At 35.0% G+C, this 27,505-nt stretch overlaps 3 protein-coding genes across 7 annotated transcripts in view; 1 reads left to right on the forward strand and 2 right to left on the reverse strand.

Annotated features, from left to right (window-relative positions):
- LOC129002182 (endophilin-A) overlaps positions 1–7,649 on the reverse strand; it is a 76,213-nt gene extending 68,564 nt beyond the window's left edge. For both annotated transcript variants that reach the window (XM_054429803.1, XM_054429797.1), the window contains exon 1: positions 7,357–7,649. The gene's annotated coding sequence lies outside the window, so the exon portion shown is untranslated. The remainder of the gene's footprint in view (positions 1–7,356) is intronic.
- Positions 7,650–8,811: 1,162 nt separating this feature from the next.
- LOC129003832 (BET1 homolog) lies at positions 8,812–10,977 on the forward strand. Of its 4 annotated transcripts, none has more exons than XM_054432152.1 (2): positions 8,812–9,037; positions 10,500–10,977. In XM_054432152.1, the coding sequence occupies exons 1-2, from the start codon at positions 9,028–9,030 to the stop codon at positions 10,841–10,843; spliced, it is 354 nt and encodes a 117-aa protein (XP_054288127.1). In that variant the 5' UTR covers positions 8,812–9,027; the 3' UTR covers positions 10,844–10,977. The 4 variants fall into 4 exon arrangements, with proteins under 4 accessions (XP_054288127.1, XP_054288128.1, XP_054288130.1 ...); XM_054432153.1 differs by having other exon boundaries at positions 8,812–8,956; XM_054432155.1 differs by having other exon boundaries at positions 8,812–8,956; positions 10,504–10,977.
- A 1,245-nt stretch (positions 10,978–12,222) lies between these two features.
- Positions 12,223–27,265, reverse strand: LOC129004310 (mitochondrial import inner membrane translocase subunit TIM50-C-like). The gene is made up of 9 exons (XM_054432842.1): positions 26,886–27,265; positions 25,994–26,212; positions 18,316–18,428; positions 18,004–18,123; positions 17,668–17,775; positions 16,935–17,066; positions 16,337–16,460; positions 13,994–14,097; positions 12,223–12,610 (listed from the first exon to the last, which is right to left on the reverse strand). Exons 1-9 carry the CDS (start codon positions 27,088–27,090, stop codon positions 12,536–12,538), a joined length of 1,200 nt encoding a protein of 399 aa, XP_054288817.1. The 5' UTR covers positions 27,091–27,265; the 3' UTR covers positions 12,223–12,535.
- Between the last annotated feature and the right edge of the window lie 240 nt (positions 27,266–27,505).

A 27,505-nucleotide genomic window follows, 5' to 3' on the forward strand; every position in this document is an offset into this window, starting at 1 on the left:
CATTAGTAGGCACTCAACACTAGAGCAGACTGTATGACTGAAACTGGACTAAATAGTGCACACAAGACATACTCATTAAGTAAAGTATTTAGAACACTTTGATAAAAGGTGACTCTACCAATGGACCAAAACAGAGATGGTGGTAAGGAGTATGTGCTCGTTGAGGAGTAAGGGTTGAAAGTACGTGAAACAAAGGTAGATAAGTAGTGTAGTCATTGGTGGTTATACAGTATATCAAATTAGGCCTCGGCATAAAAGTTTCTGGAACTGGAGTAATCTATATACTCCAGATATATACTGAGTATCTCATGTGCATCGCAGATATCTACGCATACTGTTAGAAAGACATTTTCCTGTAGATGTGAAGAATCCCTTTATAAATTAAAATTGGCCCAAAAATAAGCACAAAAAATGAATTTAAAATAAAAAAAAATTAACATGGGCCTTATGGGTTGCCATGTTGGTGATGTGGTGTTGGTGATATAAACAGAAAATCAAAACAAATGGAAATATTCCAATCACATGTTTTATAAGTCTGTTAGTACATTACATATGTTTGGTCGAGTTTTCGACCACTGGACGACCTCTAGTTTCTGATTAAATCTCAAACTTGTCACAAACGCCTCAGGAAGAATGGTAGGATGATTAAAAATCAAACAAGTCATAAATGAATCTCCAAGTACAATTGGTGGAGTATTTGATAATTAAAATGTAAAATTAGTCATAAGTGACCTAGCACTGGGAGTAAATAAATATACAGAGGTGTTGACTTGGGTACTACATCTCTGTTATCAGTGACATTCAAGGTCACTTATCTCTATTATCACCACAGTTTGGGTTGACAAACTCCACATAATATTAACTGTTGTTGGATGACTTATCGTTACAAGTTTAAACAATTTTTTACTGCCTTAAATGAGCTAATCCTATGACATCCATGGATAAAAGTAAAAAAATATCATTTTCTATTTAAAATTATTTTCATTGTTTCAATTCGCTTGTGTAAAAAATCACTTTTTTTATCGTTACCTACTACTACTGTTTGAACAAATAGTCTTGAAATAACATTATTTCAATAAGGTATTTTTTTATTTAAAAATGCTTAAAATCATTTAACACCAAATCCAAACAAATTACTATATTTTAATAAGCAACAGTTGATTTTTGCAATTAGATTACTGTACAGTAACTGAACACAAAAAAATAATAGTTAGATACCTCATTTCCATGTGTTCAGCTACCATTACAGCCTATACAAAACTATTGGGTTCACCTTCATTCCAATATCTTTGAAAAAAGATACCTTAATGAGGTGGTCCATCTGTCTAGCAAACCTAAAGAGAAGGACATTTCAGTTGAGAATTTTCTCTGTATTTGAACCCTCTTACCCCAAAACAAAAAACCCGAGATCAAATGAGCATATAACTCCTAATTTGAAATACAGTCATAATATTACATTTAATTGTGCCCAACTTAATAAATACAAATTTTAAGTATCTTGTTTAATGTGTCTCTACGTAGAGAAACTATCAGTTATCTTTTTATACATCCAAGAATAAATAGTGACAATTGGAAGAATACAGTTATTTACACAATATTGTGCAACACAGAAAGGCAATAGCAGACCATGATGAAAGTATTGACAGTTTCACTAGGGCGACTGGCGACACATAAAACATGGCAAAGAAACCAAAACTGCATTTGGAACCTCCCCAAAACATCTCCTGTGACTGTGAGGGAAGGGGGAGAGAAAATGGGAGGGAATGGCTGCAGAAACATCATTACAGTAGCAAAACCAGTGCTCAATTTGTAAAATGTGAGGTACTGGATATGCAACCTATTTGGTGTGTTTAGTACCTATTTATGCAAATATTTCTTCTTTCCGAAAGAAAGGTATCAAAACTATATACCAACAGATTCAGAAAGTTGAGGTTATTGTCAAACATGAAGCCTGAGTCATATCTGCTTATTATTGCCCTGATTGTTATTATCTATATTATTAAAAGAATTTGTTGGATTTTTGAGTGCAGCAAATCGACCAAATCGATTTGCCTTTTGCGGATTTGGATGATATCCTGTAAAAGCCCTTTGTCCTATAGGCATTTAAAATTTCATAGTTTGTGCTGAATTCTTTTGTCAATCATCTGAACTTTTTCAAGTTTACATTTGTTGACATCAAAACAGATGGCCATGATACAATTTTGGCTACATCCATACGATTAGGGTTATCAGTTAGTGATGTTTCAGGGAATTCTAGTACAGTTATTTGTATAAAATGTAAAGAAGAAAATTACTTTTGTGTTTTGTTAGATTTTGTGTTGTGATAGGATGCTGTGTTTTCATGGTATGTTTTCTTGATGTTTTAGGAAATTCAAGTAAAATATTTTAATGTTATTTGTTTAAAATGTAAAGAAGAAAATGACTTGCATTCGATTTTGTATCTTTGACTAAGATACCTCGAAGAGGTCGTGCATCCAATGAAAATAATAGGGGTCGCACTGCAAATAATAGGGATATGATGAGAAATAATCGTTGAAGTCACAAAGTGACACAAGTTGTTGGTTATTATTATTATTTTCAATAAGGATGAGTGTCAAATGGAGCGAGATACCTTGTGTAGCTTTTTTATTGACTAAGACTAGCTCACTAGCTGTTCCTTTAGACAAAACCATTAAAAGCCCAATTTATAAGGACGCCTGGGTTCAGATTTAAACCATTAAAAAGCTACCGACACTTTATGTTGATTCAAACCCCTATTTCAAGATGACTTTCACAGGGTGCTCTTTAATGGTTTTTGATCATTCCAGAGGACAAGCACTAGGCATAAATAAATATGGTTATATTTTCAACATTTTGTAAGAAATAGACAAAAATTATGAAAAATCTAAGCAAATGCTATTTATAAAGGATGGAAACGTGCCTTGAAATTGGCTTAAAGTTGATTCATAAAATTAAATCTTTAAGGGAGTATGTTGGTAAAACAATAGGCTATCTTCAGAAAGAAAACTCAGATAGTAGATTTTGTAATGCGACTGAAACTATTGTGAAATAGAGTAACACTTAGAATGAATTCCAGATAAAAGAATTGTGGGTTGTTAACTTTATTTTTGGAATACTGTACTCATATAATATACGGTAAAACATATTACCACTGATGTAAACATTGGGAGAAACAGAATAAATTGAGTTTCTGTCATGATTTAAAAAGCAGGATTTAAAATGTCCCATGAATATTTATTGAACTCGCAGCTGTGGAAATAATCTGACCTTTGTTTGATGTAAACTTATTTCCCATCATTACAAAAAATAGTTTCCAGATTCTTTTTCCTGTAAAATAGGCCTAGGTTTTGTAACTAGTTCCTGTGACAGTGTAAAGTAAAATGTCTAGACACACATTTGATAATATTTTTAATTTACAATTGTTATTGAATTTTATCTGAAAACATTTAGTTTACTCTCAATCTTCAATACAGGTTTATTTGTTTTTCCATTTACTGCATTGTTTAGAAGAAATTGCAAAACCTTATGATTCTGGGGTCAAAAATGGGGAAAAAATTTTACAACATAGATACATAGTTTTTTTTTTAAATGGGGTAAAAAATTGTTTCCTCATTTTTGACCCCATAAAACCCAGTTTCCATAATCCAATCATGCTAGTTCGCGAACTTCTTTGAATAAATAAAAGTAGGTTTACTTGTTGGAAACAAATTTGATAAAATTTGGATAATTTTACTCAATTTCATCTGACAACGGGCTCACACAGTGGTTATATATGAATTTGAAAAACGGCATTTTTTTACCTCTGGAGCCATCAAAACAAAAGAATTGGTCTTTGGTCTAGGTCTTAACATGAGACTACTTATTCTGATAATCTTTGATAACTTCAAAGAGTTGTAGATTAAACAGGATAAAGACAAAAACCTTTTCAGACACACAACAATTTCCTTGAGTTTTACATAATTTATTGGATGGACTTGATTTGGGAATTCATAAATATACATTTCATTTTAATTTATAAAATGTGTGGATACTAATATGAAAACAAAAACAAAACTTATAGAAATTATATGTTTTACAGTTAGCAATCCTCTGAATGTAGACCTAAAATATAGCAAAACACTTGGTAAAACTTGGTTATATTGGTGTGGTACTAAACAAAACAAAACAATCCCACTACAGAAAACTCATCACAGTAAATCTGTATAGCCATGTTTGTTCCTTGCTTCAACTACAACAAGTTTGAATATGGCCGCATGTTATAGTGTATTGTTATTGTTTTAATAGACACTACTACAGAGTTTTGTAATAAGCAGAATAGCATCCCTCCAACTTCTTTTTTATTTTGTGTCCTTATAAACCAGATATATTATTGATTATAAGATGGCATCAAAATCTAATCTCGTTAACAAACAACTTGGATTTAATTCTGGAAAATAATATGAATATGTAGTTTATCTATTTTCTACGATTGCATAACCTGTTTTGGTGAATGAATCTTGTGCATTTCAAATGTTTGAACTTATAACTGGCCTTTCCAAGTTTTGTTTAGGAAACATTTTGTTTGAAAAAGAAATGTATTAAGATTAAAAATGTTAATAGTACCACTTCTACCACAAACAGTAACTATTAGTTTAACAATTACTACATTTACTATTAGATCAATAATAGTAGATAGGACTTAGTGCTGCCTTCAATTTTGATTGAGGGTCAAGACCAGGTTTGGACCCTTAGAAAAAACAACCTAAAAATTACATTGACACCAAAACACATAAAATAGATAAGTCAAAGATAATATAGGTTGATAAAACTGATTCCATTGAGCCCTGGACAGAGCGCCCTTATGTAAAATAAGTATAATGTTTTAATAAGATTATTTAACATTAATGTGTCCCTCACGCTAGAATCATATAAATCTGTCGAGTGGTTAATTTAGAATCTTAAGATAAAAACCCACGCACATTTTAATATATTTAAGATCCTCATGAAAACTGTTGAAGATATTTAGGCTAAATGGATTTTCCAAACCGCGCACTGTGACCACCACCAGGCAGCTTATAGGCTCCATCCAATTGTGGCCTTTAGGTAAATTATTTAAAGCCAAAATTGATGAGAAAAAATTTGAGCCACTGACATAGTATCTATGCTGTAAAATACCGGGCTTCTTTTTTTTTCTTCACCGACTATTTAATTATGACAAAACAAAGACTCACAAAGACAAACTTAACTATTGTGTATAAAATGTCCCTATCTTCAAAAATAGTAGCAGACCAGGGTCATTTTAGTGCCTATAGAAATTTTATTAACGATATTTAATAAACAAACCAAACACTGGTAGGTACATGTGGACGGAATGCCTAGTTCAGCATCCCAAGTTACCTAATGCTTTTAGGCATCTATTCAATACTATCATAGATTTAAGAGTAGACCTAGATAGCCTACCTCATGCAATACTAAAATGAGTGTTAACACTTTTTGGGCCCAAAAACCAACTAAGTTAGATGGTGTTAGTAGCGAAACCGACTGAGCAGTTGCCATAGCAAGGAAGAAAGCAGGTTGGTCTAGTGGTAGAGCGCAGGACTTTGCACCCCAAAATTCCAGGGTCAAATTATTTCAACACCAATGGATTTTATCTAGAATGATAATACCGCAATCTTCTGGTCTAGCCTGAAGCAATGTGAACAATTGTGAGATGAAGCCAAACGTTCAAAGATGTGAAGGCGGGACATTAAAGAAAACTATAGGCCTACCAGCGAATCACAATAAACATCGGACAGGAAACATAAGTGACAGACCGGGATGTCATCACTTGTTGTCTAGTCAGTGACAAGTTCAATAAGCATCATGTCACTGTCTCGTGTCTCCATCGGTATCTAGACCTTGACTTTCCTTCACTCTTAGAATAGTTTGACATATAAGGTTAAAAATATGTTCTCATCATTCATAACAAAACTTATCATATAATGTTTTTCAAACAGTTTGTAATGACTCGAAAAAATTGTGCAGGAAAATATAGGCAGGTTGTAACTAAGCCTGTAAACCAATTCGCTCTGTCACGTGTAGAATGTGTATTGCAAATCTTGAATAAATAGAGTTTTGGCAAAATATTAGAATTCTAGATTTATTAAATGAAGAGTTTGAGTTTCAATGCATTTAATTATTTTGACGTTTGTCTCCTTGAGTTTGAGACAGCAAACAATGGAACCTGGCAAGGTATATTCGTATGTCCCTAAATGTTATTTTGGTTTTCCCTGGGAAGAGGGGAGATTTCAAAAATTTTTTTTTTTAGAATCCCAGTAACACTGTGACGATTGCTGAACGTTGCTGTTATAACTAGAATTCAAAATTTGCTGTGAATCCAGAAAACAGTTTTGAAAGCAGCCAATTATTTTATAATTAGCTAATTTCAAATAAAACATAGCTATTGGCAGTCGTTAAATCTAAAGATGGAGAGTTTTAGTTTTTTTTAGCACATTTTTGATATCATTAGGCCTACCTATTTCATTGTGTTTCACCCACTATTTAATTGTGCAAAAATAGTCTAGAAGTAGCATAAATTGATGAGTCAGTTCGTTATAACCTAACCTTTACCTTCCTAATCTAACCTCACTTCAAAACACTTAATATAGTCACAAATCCGCATAAAACCCGACCTACCTTCCTCACATGCCTAAATAAGAACTGATTAAAACTTATTTGGTTTCAAAACAAATTGATTTCATTCCGCATTAAATCGAGTATTAAACAGATGTTTGCTATTCTCCTCACTCAGTCCGCAGTCCACATACGGACCTGTCCAGACCACACCATATACCATCAGTAGGGTAGCCTAAGCTCAATGAACCTTAGATTCGTCATTTTAACCTTCGTTTTACGTTCACTTATGAATCTCTCCGACAAAAACTGATTGCATTTTTGGATTCAGCGTGAAAAATACTGTAGGCTAAGTAGACATCTAAAAATTACACAATATCGCATTGTAGATTATCAAATATTTGCCGTTTCATTTAGTCAGGATTACTTATTTAATGCTCAAAGATCAGGGACAACTGGGCCCAGTTTCGAACGTTTAAAAAGTTACTAACCTTTCTCAGGATCGAACCGGACCTTTTGATTTTAACGTGAGCACATTAACCGCTAGCGCTTATTAGCAGCTACCACCTCTGATTCAACCCATGTCGTAGGCTATGCCTAGGAAAAATTCGCATTAAACATAGGTTACCCTTGTGAAGACATGTTAACTTAGTAAACAAATTTTGAACTAGGCTACAACTTGTAAGCTTAAGTGCTAAGCTCTCCGCTCAGACAAGTTAAAACTCTTTTCTTTAAATCTACTAAAAAATAAGACCATTCACTTACCTGTAATTAAAACACAGCGAGACAAACGAAGACTGAGTGGTGTCCCAGTTCAAAACACTAATTCACTTCCAAAACAATCAATGCACCAATTCAATAAAGGCAGAATTTGAGATTTGTATGTATTGGCCTATCAGAACTATTTCAATAGTAAAACCAAAGTACAACACTGTTTGCACACTACTTAAATAATTTGTCTCACAAAGCCCTGATAGTATTATACGGAAAATTCCTAATTAATTAATTTACACTGACGTTAAAACTATAACCAAAAACTTCAGTAGTTTCTTCCGTTCTTGTTGTATATCTTTCCTCTTCCTCTTCCTAGAATTTTATTGATTAATACTTCAAAACAGCTGACTACCAAGGACAAGCAAACATAATCACAAATACAATAAAGACTAAAGGAAATATGAGTTTTATTTAAGTTCATTGATCACAGATGTATAATAATGGTATAAAGGCAGCATCAAAGATTTGCAGACCGAAAATCTTGCTTCCTTACTTCCAAAACTCTGGAATTAGAGCGAATCAAGACTCCAACCCAAAAAGAAGCCACCTCAAAACAATTATGTTACCTACCAAACAAAAGTAAATTTGCTTTGTGGGGTGATACATACACGGGAGCATGCACGATGACCTTAACTTGAATAAATATGTGGTGGTAGGTTGTCGTGGTGGCACTTAGTCACTACAAGATTGTTGTCACCTCGCCTTTGACGTTGACGGTAGGGCTCGAGTGGTGGGTTGTTGGTGTGGCATCTTGAAGGTGACCCACAGGAACTAAAAATCACCTGATGGTTATTGATAGGGGTGGGTAGATCCCTGACTCCGAACGAAATGACTAATCTGAATATGATTTAGGCTATGCATTCATTTAAGTAAGCATGTCTTTATTTAAAATTGAAAGCCTGTCTGCTCTCCAGATTTAATCATCATTTACTGGTACTGTACCAGAAATAACAGTAATTCTTTTTACAATTAATTACAACTCATGTTCTTATCATAGTAAAAATTCACATGCACTGGTTACTTTCAACATCCAAATTAAATAACCTTCTCACTACGCTAACCATAAAAAACTAAAATATATATAATAACAAGTAAAAAAGATTAATATTAAACACGACATGTAAGAATGGAACCATAATAATAGAGATCGATGGTAAGAACAGGCTGCCATAATAATTATAAAATGTGCATAAGTGATTTGAGGCATTTTTGTGATAGTAAAACTAAGTAGTAAACCTAAAATCACTTAGGTTATTTTTGTAAACATAATACCCAAAAATTCGGCGGAGTTAAAGGCGGCAATTTTTCAATTCTCAATAATCTATGAAACAACAGGATAAAAATGCTAGGCTGGGCTACATTACATTTTACATTCTGCATTTTAATAGACCAGAAAATACAGGACTGAAGCAGACAGCAGTAATGTTTTTCTCTATTCGAGGTTCGTTCGTAAAAACGTCAATCTTTGGGCTTGGGCTTGATTATTTTGTAGTTTACATTACAACCTGTGACGTGGACGTAAAAACATTAAAAAATTACGATGAATTGCTGATTTTCTTTAGGTATTCTAGTGGTATAGTTTACTTATAAGGTAAAATGAAAATATCCTTTAACATAGTCTTTAAAGCAACGATTCTCGGGTAGAATAAACACTCATCTATAATGAATAGAGGTTAGCTTACTTTTATGATCATACCTATTTTATTTCTTTATCTGTTATTATATTCTTTTGAGAAAGATTTCCATTTTAGTAGCTTTATATTCTTCCTCCTTAACATACCGTGTTGTATTTAACATGTTTGTTAATATAGAAATTATTATTATTTATTGCTGTTGTGCTAGGCTATAGGTGATGTAAAGTAGTAAAGTTAGCAACATTTTGTGATGAAACTCCCAGAGAGAAAAAAATAATTCCCCCATACTTTGTCTTTGATGAGAACTACTTAAGTATATTTTATAAAAGTGTTCAGATAGTAAGTGTGACATAATAGCCTACCTGTTTCTAGCCCCTAACTAACAAAGTATTCGATAGAAATAAATTCACTAACATCCCATCAAGTTTACAATAGTATATTTCATTACTAGGACCGAAAGTGGCATTTTCCGGCGCGCGCTCAAGTTTTTGTGTGAGGCAAAGCCGAACACAGGTAACCCCAATTTCACGTGCGAGGTGAAGCCGAGTACGTGAGAGCTATTTTCTTGTACGAGGCGAAGCCGAGGACGGGAATAATGGAGCAAGTGCCGGATAATAACTTTCGGTACCGTACGAGTTATGAACGATACTTTTCATCACGACGCAAAAATACACAAACACAGAATAGCAGACCTCAGTAATATTACAATAATTATCTATCAAACAATTTGTTTAAACATAAAAATAAAATATTCTAAAGGAAACCTTAGTATATTTCTCAATACTTCAAACATCAAAATAAAAGTTAAAAACGACTGAACAATACATACAGCTGATTTAAATCATTAAATGAAACCGTAACAAGACACTAGGGCACATAGTGAATAAATGGAAAACTAATTGAGAGCGAGGGAAAGTAAATTTAGAGCGAGGGAAAATCAGCTGATCGATTTTCCCTCGCCCTAATTATAGCTTGGGAAACGGCCACGTTCATTGATGTCGGCTGTTATCGAAAATAGTTACTTTCGGTGAGGAGTGATGAAAAAGCTTTAACATATTGCTTTAGCTTGTTAATTAGGCCTAATCACAAATTACTTTTTGTTGTAGGGTTTAGCAATTGAAAGACACAATAAGCTAACTTATGTTCATCAAGTTGTGTTTGTGTAGGCTTAAATGGTTTAAAAGGTTAATAAATAGATTTATTTTTGTTAGCTTAGGGCCTACCTATTTTATAAAAATAGATGTGAGTATAATAAGTTAGTTCCTCTGTGTCCAAAAGTTAGGCTTCTTTATAATGAAGCCAAAATGGAAGTCCTGTATCTCTTGTTATGAGACAAGATGCACCAGTAATATTCAGTAATGTATTGCAGTAATATTGTTATGTTAAATATGCTTAGAAGTATGGAGCAAACCGAACATATCCATATCAAACAATTTTACACCTCTTTTCTAAAAATTTTGCATGTGCCAAAGTAGGCCTACTTAAAAGTTATTTTTACAGATAGAATGAGGAGAGCACATGCGGGTAACTATTACGACCCACTGCCGACGCAATATGATGGCGACGCTTTGGAGGAGTCCAATGAGCAGATGACATCGGAGCTAAAGGACAAGATTTCTGCCCTAAAGTCTCTTTCGATTGACATCGGCAATGAGGTCAAATACCAGGATAAACTTCTCCGAGACATTGACACAGACTTTGAAAGAACCGGAGGATTTTTGGGAAACACCATGAACAGGGTAATTCGTCTGGCTAAAGGAGGACACAATTACTATATCTTCTATCTATTCTTGTTTTCAATCATAGTATTTTTCATTCTCTACATTGTTCTAAAATTCAGATGAGAAAAATTATTTGTATTGGTGGTAGCTTCTGCTATTGTATATTAATTCAGTAGGCTATCCTTACTACTTGTATGTGTATATAGCTGTATAAATTCATTATTTCTGCTGTTATTGGATTAAACACACTTTTTAAACAGTTATAGTAGATGTGTCTATTTTCAACCAATACAACTTAAATTAAGCTATGGGTTGCACAACTTAGATCTTTTTACTGACAATTTGACATTCTTTGACTCATATTACAAATAATTCTGAGACCAACTTATTAATTTATAGCATTTAAAGCAGACAACACAAGCTACAAGAAATTAATCAAATATAGTATACGTTAATTAATTCCAAAGTACATACTTTCAGCAAAATTTTCTTCGTAACCTTTGCAGCAATTAATGCTTGATCTGCATTACCCAGTTACCATTCGATGACAACTAATACCTCAGGTAACCTTAAATACACTATAGGCATATTATACCTACAGTAGTTGCGACCGACGCAACCTAAGGACATACTGGTACTAAAAAATTACAAACATGAAATTAAGTTCATTCAGTTGACTCTTAATCAAACACGGGTATGGGACTGGAGAGTGTCAGATTATCGAAAACATCGGATTACTAAAGTCAAGTCAGCTGTGTGTAAACTAGGCCTATCACCTATCAAACATGACACCAAATAATGTACAGTACGATGTCTAAACTTGAATTAAAAAACACAAAGTAATTTAAACACTTAGCTATACAGTGTAGCTAACCTCAGTTACTTGCACATCTTTTCACTGAACATCTTTGTCTGAGACTGAGGCTAGTAGCGTAGGCCTACCTACTTGTGACAGCCGGAAACAGACAGTCGTCTGCCTGTCGCGACGTGCAACACTTGTACAGTACAGGACAGTTCTGTGCTAATACACTGTCGATGGGGTGCGGAATACCGAGTGTGTCGGACTAGTAAATGTCAGATTATCAAGAGCCAACTCTACTTTCCATGTGTTTTACTGGTTTTTTTTTATTTTACCATATGACAATTAATTATTTACCCATGGTTATCTTGTTGTTTTATTTTTTTTTACAAGATTGCCTGTTAAAATTGCCTTAAAATAAATTTATATTTTCAATTACAATTATTGATTATACAAGTACTATTTCAATACTTTGAATGGTGAAATCGTTCAATTTCACGTTAGCTTCGTACTGACGTCCTACAAATTAATAATTTGAAAGAGTAGGTGGATTTTTGGAATAGCGGGACTATACTGTAGCCTGCTGTAAAAATCCTAGGAGCTATGGGTTAGTGCCTAGTTGCATTATTCGTTACCTAACAAAAATCATAAATTGATGGTAAAAACCAACAGACGTAACTAGGTTAAATAAAACAAAACAACATATTTAACTAAATATTTAACACAAATAACACTGCACTTAACATTAGTGTAACAATATCTTCAAACAGGTTCTGGCGCTTCAGAACTCCAAATTGAGTACAGTTTTTAACATTTGTTTGGTCCAAATCACTTCTGTCGATACTTCCACAATGAACACATCAGCCAAAACCACAGTAAATGCAAAAGGTCTAAGGTGATAAAGCCATCGAAGGAACAGAACATATTGTGTAATGGAACAGTCTTAACAAAACTCATTGCACTGTACTATTTACAGACTAGTTGACAGGCAGACAAGCATAAGTAGGCAGTGTTATTTAAAAACTTTTTGGCTTCCAAGGAAATTTTGATGGTTCCTTTTTCCTCGCTTCTTCTAATTTTTTACTTTCCTCCTGCAACAAAAAGATTAAGCAAAGGTTTAAATTCTTGTACAATTTTTAAAAAGTTACCAAGAGGAGAACAATTTTTGGGACAACCACGACTTTGTAAAAAGAACCAAATCATTAAAAAAACAAGAATAAGAGCAAAAAATTAACATAAAAAAATAATAGTTTGAATGGTCTTCAAGGTAAGGTAAAATGAATGGGAGACTGTTGTTTTCTGGAGTCTTTCTATGAAAGTGTGATGCAAAAACTGCAAAACTAAATTAGTTGTAAAAATGTATAATGGTTATTGTACCATTATTGTGAGAATGATATACACAGTTTTTTCATATTCGGTTAGAGATTTTTCCCAATCCCCAAGTTAGTACGCAGGCCCACAGTTTGTTTGCGCTCAACTTGAGACATAATTGCACCCCTTCTTCCTGGGTAAATTTTTCTCTTCCTTCAACCCAAGAAACCTAAAACCTCTTGCTCCCCTGGGCCCAGCCCAATTACTAAAGCAGCCCTGTTAGTGCAGGTGACATTTTACGAGTTGGTCTCCATCGCAACAATACAAACAACTGTAAAATTTACATTTGATTTTTTTACATTATCTAGATAACCATTTACTTAGACTACAACTCAAATGATAAAATACTTAGTCATAATATAAGGTTATGTTTTTAGGAAAAAGCATTTAGCTTGGATTAAATAACTATATAGCCTAGGATGGAGAGGATCACAGCTATCTCACCTGATGAAAGGTTGCAGACAAGTCAAAGAGCACATAAAACACACACATAATAATACTTGATATTTCGCCTCAAGAAAGATGTGTGTGTTTTTATGTGCTCTTTGAAACGTCTGTAACCTTTCATCAGGTGAGTTGGCTGTGTCCTCTCCATCCTATATATTTATTTAGCCATAATATAGGAGTTCATAAGAAAGTAGGTTGAGAGAAACTAACTCTATCCTAAAAGGTGGGGGGGGGGGGGTGAGGGATAAAATATCTTGCAGTTTATTCGATGAGATTGATAGTTTGTCTACGCTATGAAATAAGAAGATAGAACATTACATTTTTCCCACTACACTCTTTCATTCCCATTCATCGTATTATGAAGCATTATTATTTCAACCGCTAGAGATAATCTTAAACAGAAATCGAGCTGGTCTAATGGTAGGTCCCTGACTCAAATCCTGCAAATCACCAAGGAATTTGAACTAAGTGAAAATGATGCATCCCTCTAGGCCTAGCCTGAAGTAATGTATACAGTTTAAACTGGTTAAATGATTTAAAAAGGTACGGTGTAAACAGTTTCCTCGGCTAGGGCATATATGCCCTAGATTGTGAATGCAAGACATTAATATTAAAAAATTCTAGTTTAAACAATAGAGTTATTCAAAGATTGTTACCAAGAGTTTGATCTGTCGCTCCTTGAATGTCTCTAACGGATCATCATACTGACTGTAATGCAACAAAACGTCTCTCACATCGTCTACCTGGTTGTCAGCGATCGCTGTAACAAGTCAATATTGATAAACAAACATCCAGTAAGGATAAAACATTAAAGATAGGTTGTAAACACAAACCAGTTAAACTAGAATGAAGGCTTTCAACGTCAAACTACATAAATAATAAATGTAAAATTTTGCATCTCTGACAAGAGGTCCCTTTTTGCTCATTTAACATAGAACATGTAAGTATCGGTTAAAATCTCAAATAGAAGATGCAAAAGGTCGAAATAAATCATTTTGTTAACCTCTGCATGGTATGAGAAAAGGTACCTCTTGTCGCTCAATGTTATTTCGCCATAACGACAAGAGGTCCCATTTCTAATATTCCCTTTTAGCGAATTTCCCATATAGGGAATAAGCTATTACCGTAGTACTCATGGTAAGACCTAGACCCGGGATCGATTTATTTTTTCATTTTGAGGTCCCTAGAGGCCAAAAACACCATCCGTTCAAATTCATACACATATATATATATGTGTCCGTCAGCACGATAACTCGAGCAAAAATGATCCGATTTTGATGAAATTTGGTACAAACGTGTAAACCTACATTTATTCGAACGAGTTCGCGAACCAGCATGATCGGACTATGGGAACGGGGGTTTATGGGAGGTTTTATGGGGTAAAAATAGGTTTTTCCCATTTTTGACCCTAAAAACACAAAATTTTACAATTTATTTCCAAACCATTTTGTAGAGCTTAAAAAAACAAATAATTTAGTATATTTAATAATTTATTTATTAATTATTATTATTTATTATTATTTATTATATTTATTTATTTATTTATTAATTATTATTATTTATTATTATTTATTATTTATTATATTTATTTATTTATTATTATTTATTATAATTTATTTATTTTATTTATTAATTTAGTATATTGAAGCGTTATTGTGCGCCTAATGGTTACAGAGAAAATTCCAAAAAATTGTAAATTTAAAATCCCTATGTTATTCTTATGGAGAATAAGTCAACTGTTGTAGTTTACTTGTTTATGAACATATTTTGATCGAATTTGGAAAATCCATTCATTTCTTACTAAACTATTAACATAAAAAAACCACCTTTTTACCCTCCCTGTTGCAGCAAACCTAAGTACTCGTTAAACTAATTCTATTTAAATAGGGAATAAATATGATATTTTTAAAGAGGCATTTTAATGTGAAATCCTATCAGGCTAATGGAAATTCGCTTAGTCAGCAGGTTTACTGCGGTGGGGGTATTTAAACAGATTTTAGTCCAAAAAATGAATTGTCCTGCATTCTAGTGGAAATTTAGAGAACTAAAACAAAGTTCAGTTCACGACGAACAAAATATTTCACAAATTTTGCGGTCCCGACAAGAGGTACCTTTTCTTATCTTGTGGCGAAATAACATAGGGCCGACAAGAGGTCCCTTTTCTGACAGCGATTTTTACTACATGCTTCAATAAAACAATTAAGTTATTTAAATGAAAACTTTTAAAGTTAAGAAATAAATTTGTATTTCTTTCATAGAGGATACTAAGCTTTCTTTTGATACCAAAATCGTTTCTTAAATACGAAAAACACTGATTTTATGTGTATTTGATTTTTTTTTTCTCAAAATGACACTTTTCCATAACAAAATTTCAAAGTCCTATAACTTTAACAACAAAAATCATACATGCGTGGGACTTGCACCAATCGATTCGGAAATTAATAAGGAATTTAAATATATATATAACTCAAAATCAAAAATTCCCTACAAGAGGTCCCTAATCACTTTCCACATCACAATAATTTATACTGTAATTGACCAGCCATCCTAAGAAAAAAAAACAGCTATCCGAACAGCGGCAGTCCCCAATTGTTTTGTATGATTGACCATCTACTGTATCCCTATTTAGATTTTTCTGAAGCAGTATTGACACCTAGAAGTATCGGGCTTCAGTAAACAGGCATTATTGAATCATAAACAGGCCAGATAAGCAAGTATCCACTGTCTACTTCTGTAATTAGATTAATTTGTTCTCAAGGTATGGCCCTTACTATAAAGTTTTTGACTATGAGGTTCCAAGAACTCAACTGGGTTGAAGAAACCTTTTTCTATTTTCTAGATGCTTCTCACGTTTGTGGTTAGCGTATAAAAAGATAAAAATACAAGCTCAGAAGGCTCATTTAACAACAAGCTATTTGAGTAAAAAAATATTTAAAAACTGGCTTTAGCTGGGCCTTATATGGATGCTTTGTTTAGTATCACAAGTCAATATGACTTACTTCTGAGGAAAGCCGCAAGTTCTATAAGTGAAGTGTCGTCGACATCACCCTTCCACTGAGGAATTAGGAGGGTGTTGGCTCGATGTAGCTTCACCGAGTCTGGATTCCAGTCTACCACTATAACCTGTGAATCAATAAACAGGGCTTAAAAACAGTAAAACTTAAAAACATCATGCGCTTTGCCTCTATTATCAATTCTTGTTTGAATACTTTAAGTTTTGCCCTGAACGGGTTAGAGTACTGGATGGTATACATTGGAAATTTCAGAGATTTTGTATTTAAAAATGGATTAAAATAAATCAAAACCAGTGATTTTTTAACAATACTCCCAAGTGTACAGATAAATTGATTGAGAATTTGGTACCATGGTAGTGGTGTGCGAGTTGATGGGTATTTACGAGCGAATTTTTCAGTACTCAGCTCGGCTCGAGCTTTCCAAGAAAACTCTTAACTGTCAAGCTTTCAATAAGTTTGCTGGAAGCATTTGAATCTTTACAGTATGGCAGAACCAACACAAAATCTCCACTGTATCAAGTGATAAAAGCGTAGACTATGTATAGCTATACCAATGGTGGACAATTAACCTAGTGTTGCTTACCCTTTTAAGGTCTCTGTTGAGGCAGTCCAAGTTCTTGACATGATGTCCGTCAATGTAATCCGTCGCGTCTCTGAACAAACGGTACATGATGCTGCCCTTGGAGTCTAGCGTTGCAAGGATGGGGAAGGCAATCTGTCAGCAGTCGCCAACATTAGTCAACATGATTTGTGTAGTTTGAAACAAAGATTGGATCTTAATTCCTATACCCAATGTATTATTTCGCTTCTAAAAACTGTCAATATTAAGAATTTTAAAACTTGACTATATGGAAATTTAATCTTACTTTAAGTGTGGATTAGCCAGTGGGAAAAAGAGTGTCTGGCTTAGTGGGTTTAATGTGAATTGTACATAGCACCAGTTTTGCTTATTTTAACACTAGAATAGAAAAGGACACAGATTTGTTCTTTTAAGTGAATTTCCCATATATGGAATAAGCTATTGCCATAGTACTCATGGTAAGACCTGGATCCGGGACCGATTTAATTTTGTTTTGAGGTCCCTAGAGACCAAAAACACCATCCGTTCAAATTCATATATATATCATCATTAAATATGTTCACATTGCCTTGAAATGCATATGCCATAACAGGCAAAATTAAATGGTAACTACAAAAATACATTGGTTAATATAAAATTTAAAAAAAACTCCTTTGTCAAAGGGTCAAGGCAAAGATAAGTCTTGAATGAATGAGTTGATAGATTTACTGACTATTCAAATGATATTTTTACTTACCATTCCTGGTTCTGCAGTGTATATTACAGTTTCAAACAAGGGAGGTGCGACTTGTTCCAAGAACTGGTCCACCCCGGGTCTCTTCTTAAACCTCCACCCGGTACTGTACTGAAATAGTAACACATTTCACATAATAATACCACAACAACACAATACCAACAGAAGAGGTTATACATAGGCTATAAGCTTTGGTAGATACATTAGATGAAATACTGTATTCCAATCCCAATGGAGAATAACAATTTTTAAATCTCAAATTGACCTGTTCAATATAGATATAACGTATTGTATATCTTTGGGGAATATACGTTACGGCAACTAGAACTATCAACTCACGGTCCACTCTGGGTGCACTAGAAGGTCCGTCATCTCTAGTACTAGTGTGTAGGGTGGCTGAATGTACGGGTATGTTACAGGATCTGGAAGTAGCTTCTTGCGTGACGGTTCTTGTATCATCTGCGAAACAAGTTGAAAAGTTGATGTAACAAAATTCTTTTAAAGATTTTTTAGGCTTGTTCTAAACACCCACTTCAACATGATATCCACCAGTTCATCAGCCTTTGAAAAGTGATGAGAAGTTATGCATTTCTTTAAAATAGGACAATAAGATAAGATTTTGATAGAGACAACACGGTTGTAACTTAATACCTTTAAATAAAGACTTGAGTTTCTGTAAGCCCTCTTGAGATACTGTGAGACAGTAGGTAATCTGGAGAACTCGTCTTCTTCGAAGGAACCGTCTTCATTCTGCAGAGGCGCTCCTGAAACAAACATTTTAAGTACATCAAATAATAAATCTTGCTGAACCAATCACATTCTGATTAATACCCATGGAATCAGTGGCGGCCGGTAAGAAACCACGGCCCCCCGCACGATTGGTTACCAGTGCCTCCCTCTCCCAAGAAAACTTTAAAAACATTATCACAGGCCACCTAAGCTTACACTTGGAATTGACATGGCATCTCCCGAAGCATCATCATCTTCAATGATTGCGGCAAAATCCTGAATATCTTCATAGGTCACGGAAATATTATCAACGTATTTCGTGACTGTGGCCAAATGTACCGTCACTGCAACCAAATCCAGGATATCTCCTGCAGTCGTTTAGACAACATTATCGTCCCTTTCACGATGGCGGCCAAATCCCTAATGTCTCCCTAGGTGAAGGAAACATTATCTTTCACCGCAATCGCAGAAAAATTCTAACATTCTCCTGCGGAAAAAGATCACCATCCATCTTCTTCTGTATCAAAATCTCAAATACACAATTGTGGCAAAAGCGTTAATATTTCAATTGAATGGGTGTGATCCTCACAAATGAACAAAAATAGGTCACACACTTTGGTGGGTGGAGTGGAAGGAGAGTCAGTTACTTGCTAAATTGTCCTCAAGGAACTCCTTGATGGAGAAATAGGCAAACAGAGTTTGCTGATCTTTCATCGTTCTCTCAAACTTCCTGGACTCGAGGTTTATCAAGCTCTCAGCTTATTGGACAGCTTCCATGCCATAGCGGGGAAACAGCGTTGGGTCCTTGTTAGGCGGTATCTAGGTATATCAATCTTGGTACAGCTACATGTAGCATGATGGTGGACATCGCGGATAGAATGTAGGCACGCCTAACCTTCTGAAGATGGGCTTGCTATGTTCACGCCAGGCACTAGACGTTATGACACGCAGGGCCGCCTTATGCAACCTCAGCACTGCCTCACAGCTCGAGTAGTGACTCCAGAGTAGCATGCCGTAACTCAAATGGCTATAGAAAAAGCCGTAGTAGATGGTCAAGAGACTATATATAAATACATCTACAATATATCTAATATATAAAATTCTCGTGTCACAGTGTTTGTCTGCAAACTCCTCCGGAACGACTTCACCGATCGTTATGAAATTTGGTGTGTAAATTCTGTAGGTATGCGAATCGGACGTAAACTATTTCCCGTTTCGAAATTCTTAAAAGGGCTCCGCCCCAGTGGCTCTGGAGTTTCCCATGTTAACCTTATGAGAAATGGAATTAATGAATCTTAACAGCTGTTTCAATTAAACAAGTTGGTTCTGTTCTATGATGTTCAATAGCATTAAAGTTACAAGGATTACCAACAGGGTGCAGCACTATTATTTCTTTTACATTTATGACAACAGCTAATTTGCAACCAAAAGGTGAGTGAGCGTAGCGAACGAACTTCAACCTGGAGGCGAGTGAGCGTAGCGAACGAGCTAACCTGGAGGCGAGTTAGCGTAGCGAACGAGCTCCAACCTAAAGGCAAGTGAGCGCAGCGAACGAGCTCCAACCCAAAGGTGAGTGAGCGTAGCGAACGAACTTCAACCAGGATGTGATTGAGCGATGCGAACGAGATCATCTTGAAAATTAAACGTAACGGTACTTTCTTTCCATCGGTCTGTCTTAGGGGAAACCTATAACTTAGGCGATACGAAGTTCGCCGGGTCAGCTAGTTAATATATATTATTCTCTAAGACAATGAGACTAAGATAAATATATCTTACATGAATCACATTCAAGGGAACGCCATACCAATCTCGACATTCCTACAGTATATAACCATGACATAATTCTGTCCTTGATCATATTATATGCAAAAATCATACCAGAGGTCAACACACCCAATCTCCCCTTAAATAACTTACAATCCAGGGAATGCCATACCAATACCAAATGACCTAGGGCCCCTCCACCTTCCTGGCGTGATATAACCATGACATCAGTACACCTCTAGTAACTGTTGACGGCCAAGAAACAACTTTAAAATACCTAAATGACGCATATGCGTCGTACGCTTGTGACTTTCAGATTGAGTTGCGTATATATACGTTCAACGCTCGCAGCTGTAATTTCTTATCAGTTTAGTTTATTTGCGGTAGAAAGTGAAGGTTTTCTAAAAACGCTGTCAACTTATTTTAGTATAATTAGGCCTAACAATAACTTACTTATTCAAAATTAAAATTCTTTATTAACTCATCACATCTTAAAATACACAAGGTACAAAAGATTGGAGTGTCGTCACAATATAAACTACAGTAAACTCCCACTTATCCGGACTCCTCGGGACTGAGGCCAGTCCGGATAGCAGTTTTTCCAGTTAAACCGACGTCCCCAAAAACTTGTTGAAACGGACCGTTTACTGTGATATTTGAAATAAATTTAGGAGAGCATTGTATTTAGACACGTGATCACGGGTCTAAATTCTTTCCCACGAGAACAGTCGTTTCAGTACCGCCCACTTCCTGCTCATCTAGTCCGGTTAAACCAATGTGCTGATAAAAATTGGCCAGTTAAAGAGATGTAATTTCTACCGATTTTAATCCGGTTAAACCGATGTCCGGATAAGAGGGAATCTACTGTAAACCTAAACTAAAACTATTAAAGTTAACAGAAGAAAAATATCTTAAATAACCAGAAAAGAACTTATAATCCGGCATATCATTTTACAAAGTGTCCTTAAAATAAACTCTTCTACAGTGTAGTAGGGTTTTTGTAGGAGAAGATGTAAGGGCAAAGTTCTTGGAATTATTGTTTTGTAAAATGCTGTACAATTTATTATTAACTTTTACTGCCATGTTTGGAGAGTTTCCATAGAATGAAAGCCTATGCCGAGGAAATATCAATTTGTCTGATGTTGTGTTGGATAGGTATGGTTGAATTTATAGTCATCAAAAATTTTAATATCATTGAACATTAGTTTAACAATTTCAACTAGGCCTAGGGCTATATGAAGATTTGTAAGTGTTAATGTACCAATATCTTTAAATAAAAGATCTGCAGCTTTTTCTTCTCTTAACTCGAGCCATAGTCCTCACTATGGATTTTTGAGCGCTAAAAAGAACTTTTGTTTGGGGCTGACATCCCCAAAGTACTATTCCATAATAGCTAATTATTGATTCGATATAGACGTGGTAAGCCGTTTTACATAGGCTACATCCATTGATGTTGTAGCCTATTTACACTTATTGCAAACCTAAACGAATTTCACTTTTTAGACAAATATTGGGTATGATTTTCCCACTTTAGTTTATAGGCCTAATCGAAGTGTAGGCCTATTCCTAGAACCTTGTAGAAGACTGATTTTAGCTCTCCTCAGGATAAATTCTCAAACTTTTCACAATTAATAATTTTAAAGTATATTAATTGGGTTTTAGAATCATTCATCAAAAGACCATTTTTGTAAAACAAATTTTTAAGTTCATCCAAAGCTTTTTTACCTAATTGATTGTTCTAATTGCTGAAAACCATTGTTTTTTACCACGACATTAGTATCATCAGCGTACAAAAATACACTACCGTCTGTTATACCGTATATTTGAATCAAGGTCATTAATGAAAATCAGAAATAGCAATGGCCCTAAAATAGAGCCTTGAGGTACGCCATAATGGACACTATCCCATCTGACAGAAACCGTTTGTTCTGTTTGTAAACTAGGCACTGAGCGTTGTTTCCTGTTTAGTAACTTAGGTAGTTTGAGATAGACCTAAGACCTTTTCTCTTATACCAATGTTTTTTACTTAGTTTGTAGATTAACCCTTTGCACTCCGACGTCCGAATTATCGGACGTTGTAATTTCGGCCAAAAACTCCGTGGTCCGAAATATCGCACGTCAGCAAAATCTCCCGAAAAATCCGACGTCCGAAATATCGGTCATCAGTAAAATCGATCGTACTGGCTATATAAATAGTCCAAACGCGCTAATATTATGACATATTTGTTAGAAAGAGTTGTGAAATATTACTCTATGCTTTTTTTCTCCTTTCGTAGCTGTAATTTTGTGCTTGTCATCTTTTGTTTTTGTGGTCTATGGCGCTGGCCGGCTGACGCAATCCAGCTGTCTGCAGTAACTGGGAGGTCGGTGTTTGTTTGCTGTTTGCATTGTTATTGTTTATGTTTACTGCTAATGTTTCTGTTTACAGTTTGTTTAGAGTAAAATTTTAACCTTTTATTTATTTAGTTTACAATGGAAGATTCAGACAGTCCTGATGAAGATATTTATATCAGTAAAAGACGCAGACGACAATCACCAGTTAGCGAAAATACACTATTTAGAAACGTAGTGGAATCTGGTGTTGGTGTTTATGATGACTTGAGTGACAGTTTTGTGGAAAACATATCAGATTCTGAAACTTCTGATAGTGAAAACGAAAGTGATGTTTTGTCAGGTTTTGATGATGATACTGATGAAGACCCTGACTATGTTTTATCAGAGGAAGAAAGTTCAGATGAAGATGCTCAACCTACAAAATCTCGTGATAGAAATATGCCTCTTGGTAGGCCTAGTGACATAGCTGAAAGTAGGCCTGTTGAGTTTGTTATTTTGAATTCAGGTAGGCCTAGTCCTAACCTAGCTTCAAATGGTAGGCCTAATCCCTCAACTAATCAATTGCATGATACCCAATTGCATGATACCAATAATGTAGATTTAATCCAAAATGTCCTTGAAGAAAATGTAGGCCTAAATGAGCCCCTTTTGAACAATGAAGTAAATGTAAATGCACCCCTTTTGAACAACGAAGTAAATGTAAATGCACCCCTTTTGAACTTGAATACAGTACATGCTACTATTGAAGATGTAATAAGAAATTCCGAACGTTGTGTAACCCCTAACCCTGACCCTGATATTCCACCAGATATGGACCCTAGTGAAGAAGAATGGAAACCTGTCCATGAAAGTGATGACCCTGGATTTGACCATGACATTTTATTTTTCGAACAACCTGGTCCATGCACTGTCCTCCTCGTGATTCTGAACCGATTGATTATTTTTATTTATTTTTCACGGTTACAATCCTAACAAAATTTGTAAGAGAAACTAACAGGTATGCTAATCAGTACATCGAATCACATCTACATAATTTGACCCCTAATTCTAGAGCCCATAAATGGAGACCGGTAACACTAGCTGAAATGAAGGCATTTATTGCAGTAATTTTAAATATGGGCCTAAATAGGAAACCGACAATTCAGAGCTACTGGGCAACATCTGACTCCCAATATACTCCCTGGTACGGAAAGATGTTTAGTCGATCTCGTTTTGAAAGTATTATTCAATTTTTTCATATGGTAGACAATTCAAATTTGCCTAAAATTGGGGAGCCTGGATATGACCCGTGTGCAAAATTTTCGCCCCTGCTAGAAGCCGCCAACAGACTGTTTAGGCTGTACTACACACCACATCGTGAGTTGTCGGTTGATGAAAGTTTGATCGGAACTAAATCAAGATCTCAGTTATTGCAATACCTCCCAAACAAACACCATCACAAATGGGGTGTAAAGTTATGGATGCTGTGCGATTCCATTTCGAGGTATTGCCTTGCGTTTTATTGTTACAAGGGAACAAAAAGTACTGGACAGAAAACCACAGGCCTAGCCTACAAAGTTGTCCACAAACTGCTTGAGATAGGCCAGTATCTGTACAAGGGTTACCATGTTTTCATGGATAACTTTTTTACTAGTATCCCTTTAGCTACAAGTTTGTATGAGAAACTTACATTCATCACCGGCACCGTACGAAGGAATAGAAAAGGCATTCCATCTAAACTAAAAGAAAAATTCGACATTGGCCAAAAGACCTACATGAGAAATGACCATCTTTTATTTTTAGGCTTCAGAGAGAAAAAAAGTCAGAAAAACCCAGTTATTTTATTATCATCTAAACATACTGCTAAGTCTATTGAAAAAATAAAAAAAAGAACAAATGAAAATTTAGTAAAAGAAATTCCTGAAATGATTGATGCATACAACCGTTTCATGGGTGGTGTTGACGGCAATGATCAAATGATGTATTGTTACTTGGATGAGAGACGCACCCTAAAATATTGGAAAAAAGTCACCTTTAACATATTTGCAAGAATCCTCCTAAATGCCTATATAATTTACTCAGAAAATACCAGCGGAAAAGTAATTTCAAGATACCACTTTACCATTTCTATTATTGAGGCGCTGTCTTCACAGTGGTACGAAGAAAAGAATCCTAGTAGAGCCCAAAAAGAAGATGGTCGTGGCGATGGACCAAATAACAAAACTCAATTTGGCATCACATCTTTACCTGGAAGACAGGAGAGGAACTGCTGTGTGTGCAGTCCTCTTAGCACAAGAATGGGAGGCAAGAGGAAAAAAAGCCGTACAATATGTGTTCGTTGTGGTAAAGGACTACATGGCGTTTGCTTCGGCGAACACAAATGCACCAAATAATAACAATTCCTGTTTGTAAATAGTTTTTTTGTCTTGTGTTTGCATAATTTGTAAATAGTTTTTTTTCTTGTGTTTCAATGATTGACTGCATGGACTTTTTTATGACTTTTGCATGGCATGTTTTATTGAGTATTGTAAAAATTAATGTGGTTGAATAGATTTACTTTTTGAATATTCTCGACATTTTTATTTTGCGTTTTCAACAATCATTAGTGCTAAGCTAAAGGCCCTACACAAAAACTTATTTTGAGTTTTTTCTACAATATTACTTTTACAATACCAAAATTTGATTTTTGGAAGAAATAGTTTGAAAAATGTAATGATTTGTGATACAGTCTTGGGGTAACCCTCATTTATCAAGATGCAAGTATTTTGGAGTTCGGACAAAAATTTTCAAATTTGCCTACAACTTCTTCATTTTTCAAGGTAGGTGCATGGAACTTGTGGTGTTTTGTTCAGAACTAAGTAGAGAATTTGAGAATACTAACATTATATATGGTCTCAATGGTTTTTTTTTAGATATACACGTTCAAACATAATATTTTTCTAAAAATAAGAAATCAAACGTATTATAATAAAAAATAATAAAAAAAAAATTATATTTGATATGGGTTATTTTCACTTATTTTTATGTAGAATTTCATAGGGAATAAAAGGAAACAAAAAGTATGTCTCTATCTGATCAGACAAGGAAGATACATAAATTTTACCAAACGCTTACAAAAATTAGTAAAAATGTCTGGAGTTTTTGGCTAGGCCTATCCGGCAAAGTACCGGCATTTTTGGCTAGGACCAAAAAATTTTTGCCGGAGTGCAAAGGGTTAAAAGTTGATGGTCTACAATCAAAAGCCCTGGACAGATTGCAGAAAACCCCTGCAACACTTTGCGATCCATCCAGAACCTCCGAAACTGAGTTCACAAAAACTGAGTTAACTTAGTGAAAGTCAAGGTAGTTATATGATTTTTTTAAAAGCCAAATTGAGATGGAGATTATTACTTATTTTGTAATATTGATTAACTTAAATATTGACTTCAATGATTTCGCTCTCAGTGGATTAGTTATTACTGTAAGTTACATCATCCTAAAGTATGTACCGGTAAACTTAAGCCTATGCTTGATTTTTACTAACCAAAAGAAATAATGATGTATCCACCCAAAAGCACGATTGAACTGCCCATAGCAATCAGTGACAGCTTCATTGTGCGCCATGACTGTTCACGTTTTCGAAGTTCTTCTTCGTCTTCTTCATTCTTCTCCCGCTGGTCTTTGTTTGGATTTGATCCGACACTCTCCTTAGGTGGTGGAAAAGCCGTTTCAAGAATCTTCTGCGGGTCTATTTTATCTGTGGCTAAACATTCAAATCCAAAGTAAAAAATTAGTGTTCAGCGGACAAACCAAGAAAGATAAACATAATAATGAGGATTAGAGCAACAAAGGTTTGAAGATTTAATTGTTACAAGTTACTAACTTACTCTATTGTGACAAAATAAAACTAAAAGAATTTATAAACTCATGAAGGCTATGCTTTGTTAACACGTTCGCTGCTGAGCGCTAGATGCCGGGACGGCGCCAGTTGCTGAACTACGCTCGGCCGCTGCGTGACATTGCCACCGATACACTGAATTACAGTAAAAACAACAGTAGTTATACTGGATGGCAATGTTCTGCAATAAAACTGGCTTTGGATATAGTACTAAGTGATTCTGATAGATAGCAGCACTACCCAGGTTACAGTCGGTAAAGTAGTGTCGCTATCTAGCAGGAAAGAGGTAAAACAAAGCCCTGTTCCAAACGACCCTGGTGGTGATTTGGGAAACTATATTTTTTATTGTCAGAAAAGTACGTCCCCACGAGCTGCAAAGAAATATAGAACGCTAGTGACGTGCTGGCTTATCCATAGCAACGTTAAACAACAATGAACGGTGACGTTCTGGAACGTTCTTAGCTCCTGGCGCCGGGGCCCGGCTGACGTTCCGGAACGTCCGTAGCAGCGAACGTGTTAAAAGTATATTGCAACTTACCATAGTGTCGGTATAATGATGAGCAGCCAACAGGTAAGTATTTAAAATATTTTATGGGGGAACTGCGGCTGCACTGGAAGAAAGGTGTTTTGAAAACTGAATTACATCGTCTAGTTATCTTCAATGTACTTGGACTATTACACAAAGCATTAAATACAAGTGATTTGGTTATATTATGGCATGTCCTTCCAATAGCTGCTGCCATGGTTTTGTTTCAAAATTTGAGTGGGCAGAACAGACCTGTAACACAATTTACTCAGACGACAGTGAAACAAATAGGCTTTGCATTATAACACATTCTTCAGTTTTCACTCTCAGAAAAATGTAATAAGTTAAGTTACCCGAAATGAAATTTTCGCCGAGTGCAGCAGAAGAGCAGACTGCTGGCTGAGTGCTGAACGAACATTGAGTTGATAAGAAGAAGAAAGATTTTATATATTTCATTGTTGTTGCCAAGTGAAGGCTAGCTTTGTGTTTTAACTATGAAACTAAGAAAACCTTGCAAACATTTATTGTTGACAAACGTACATTTTCTCATAACAAAATTAATTATTGATGATAAAATTTACATCACAACTTTGAGGGTCATTGGAGCTTGACGTAAATTGAACTCATTTGAG

The sequence above is a fragment of the Macrosteles quadrilineatus genome, unplaced genomic scaffold, assembly GCF_028750875.1.
Source record: "Macrosteles quadrilineatus isolate MER2022 unplaced genomic scaffold, UCM_ALF_1.0 Scaffold_9__3_contigs__length_116548681, whole genome shotgun sequence".
In the NCBI taxonomy this organism is placed as follows: Eukaryota; Metazoa; Arthropoda; class Insecta; order Hemiptera; family Cicadellidae; genus Macrosteles; species Macrosteles quadrilineatus.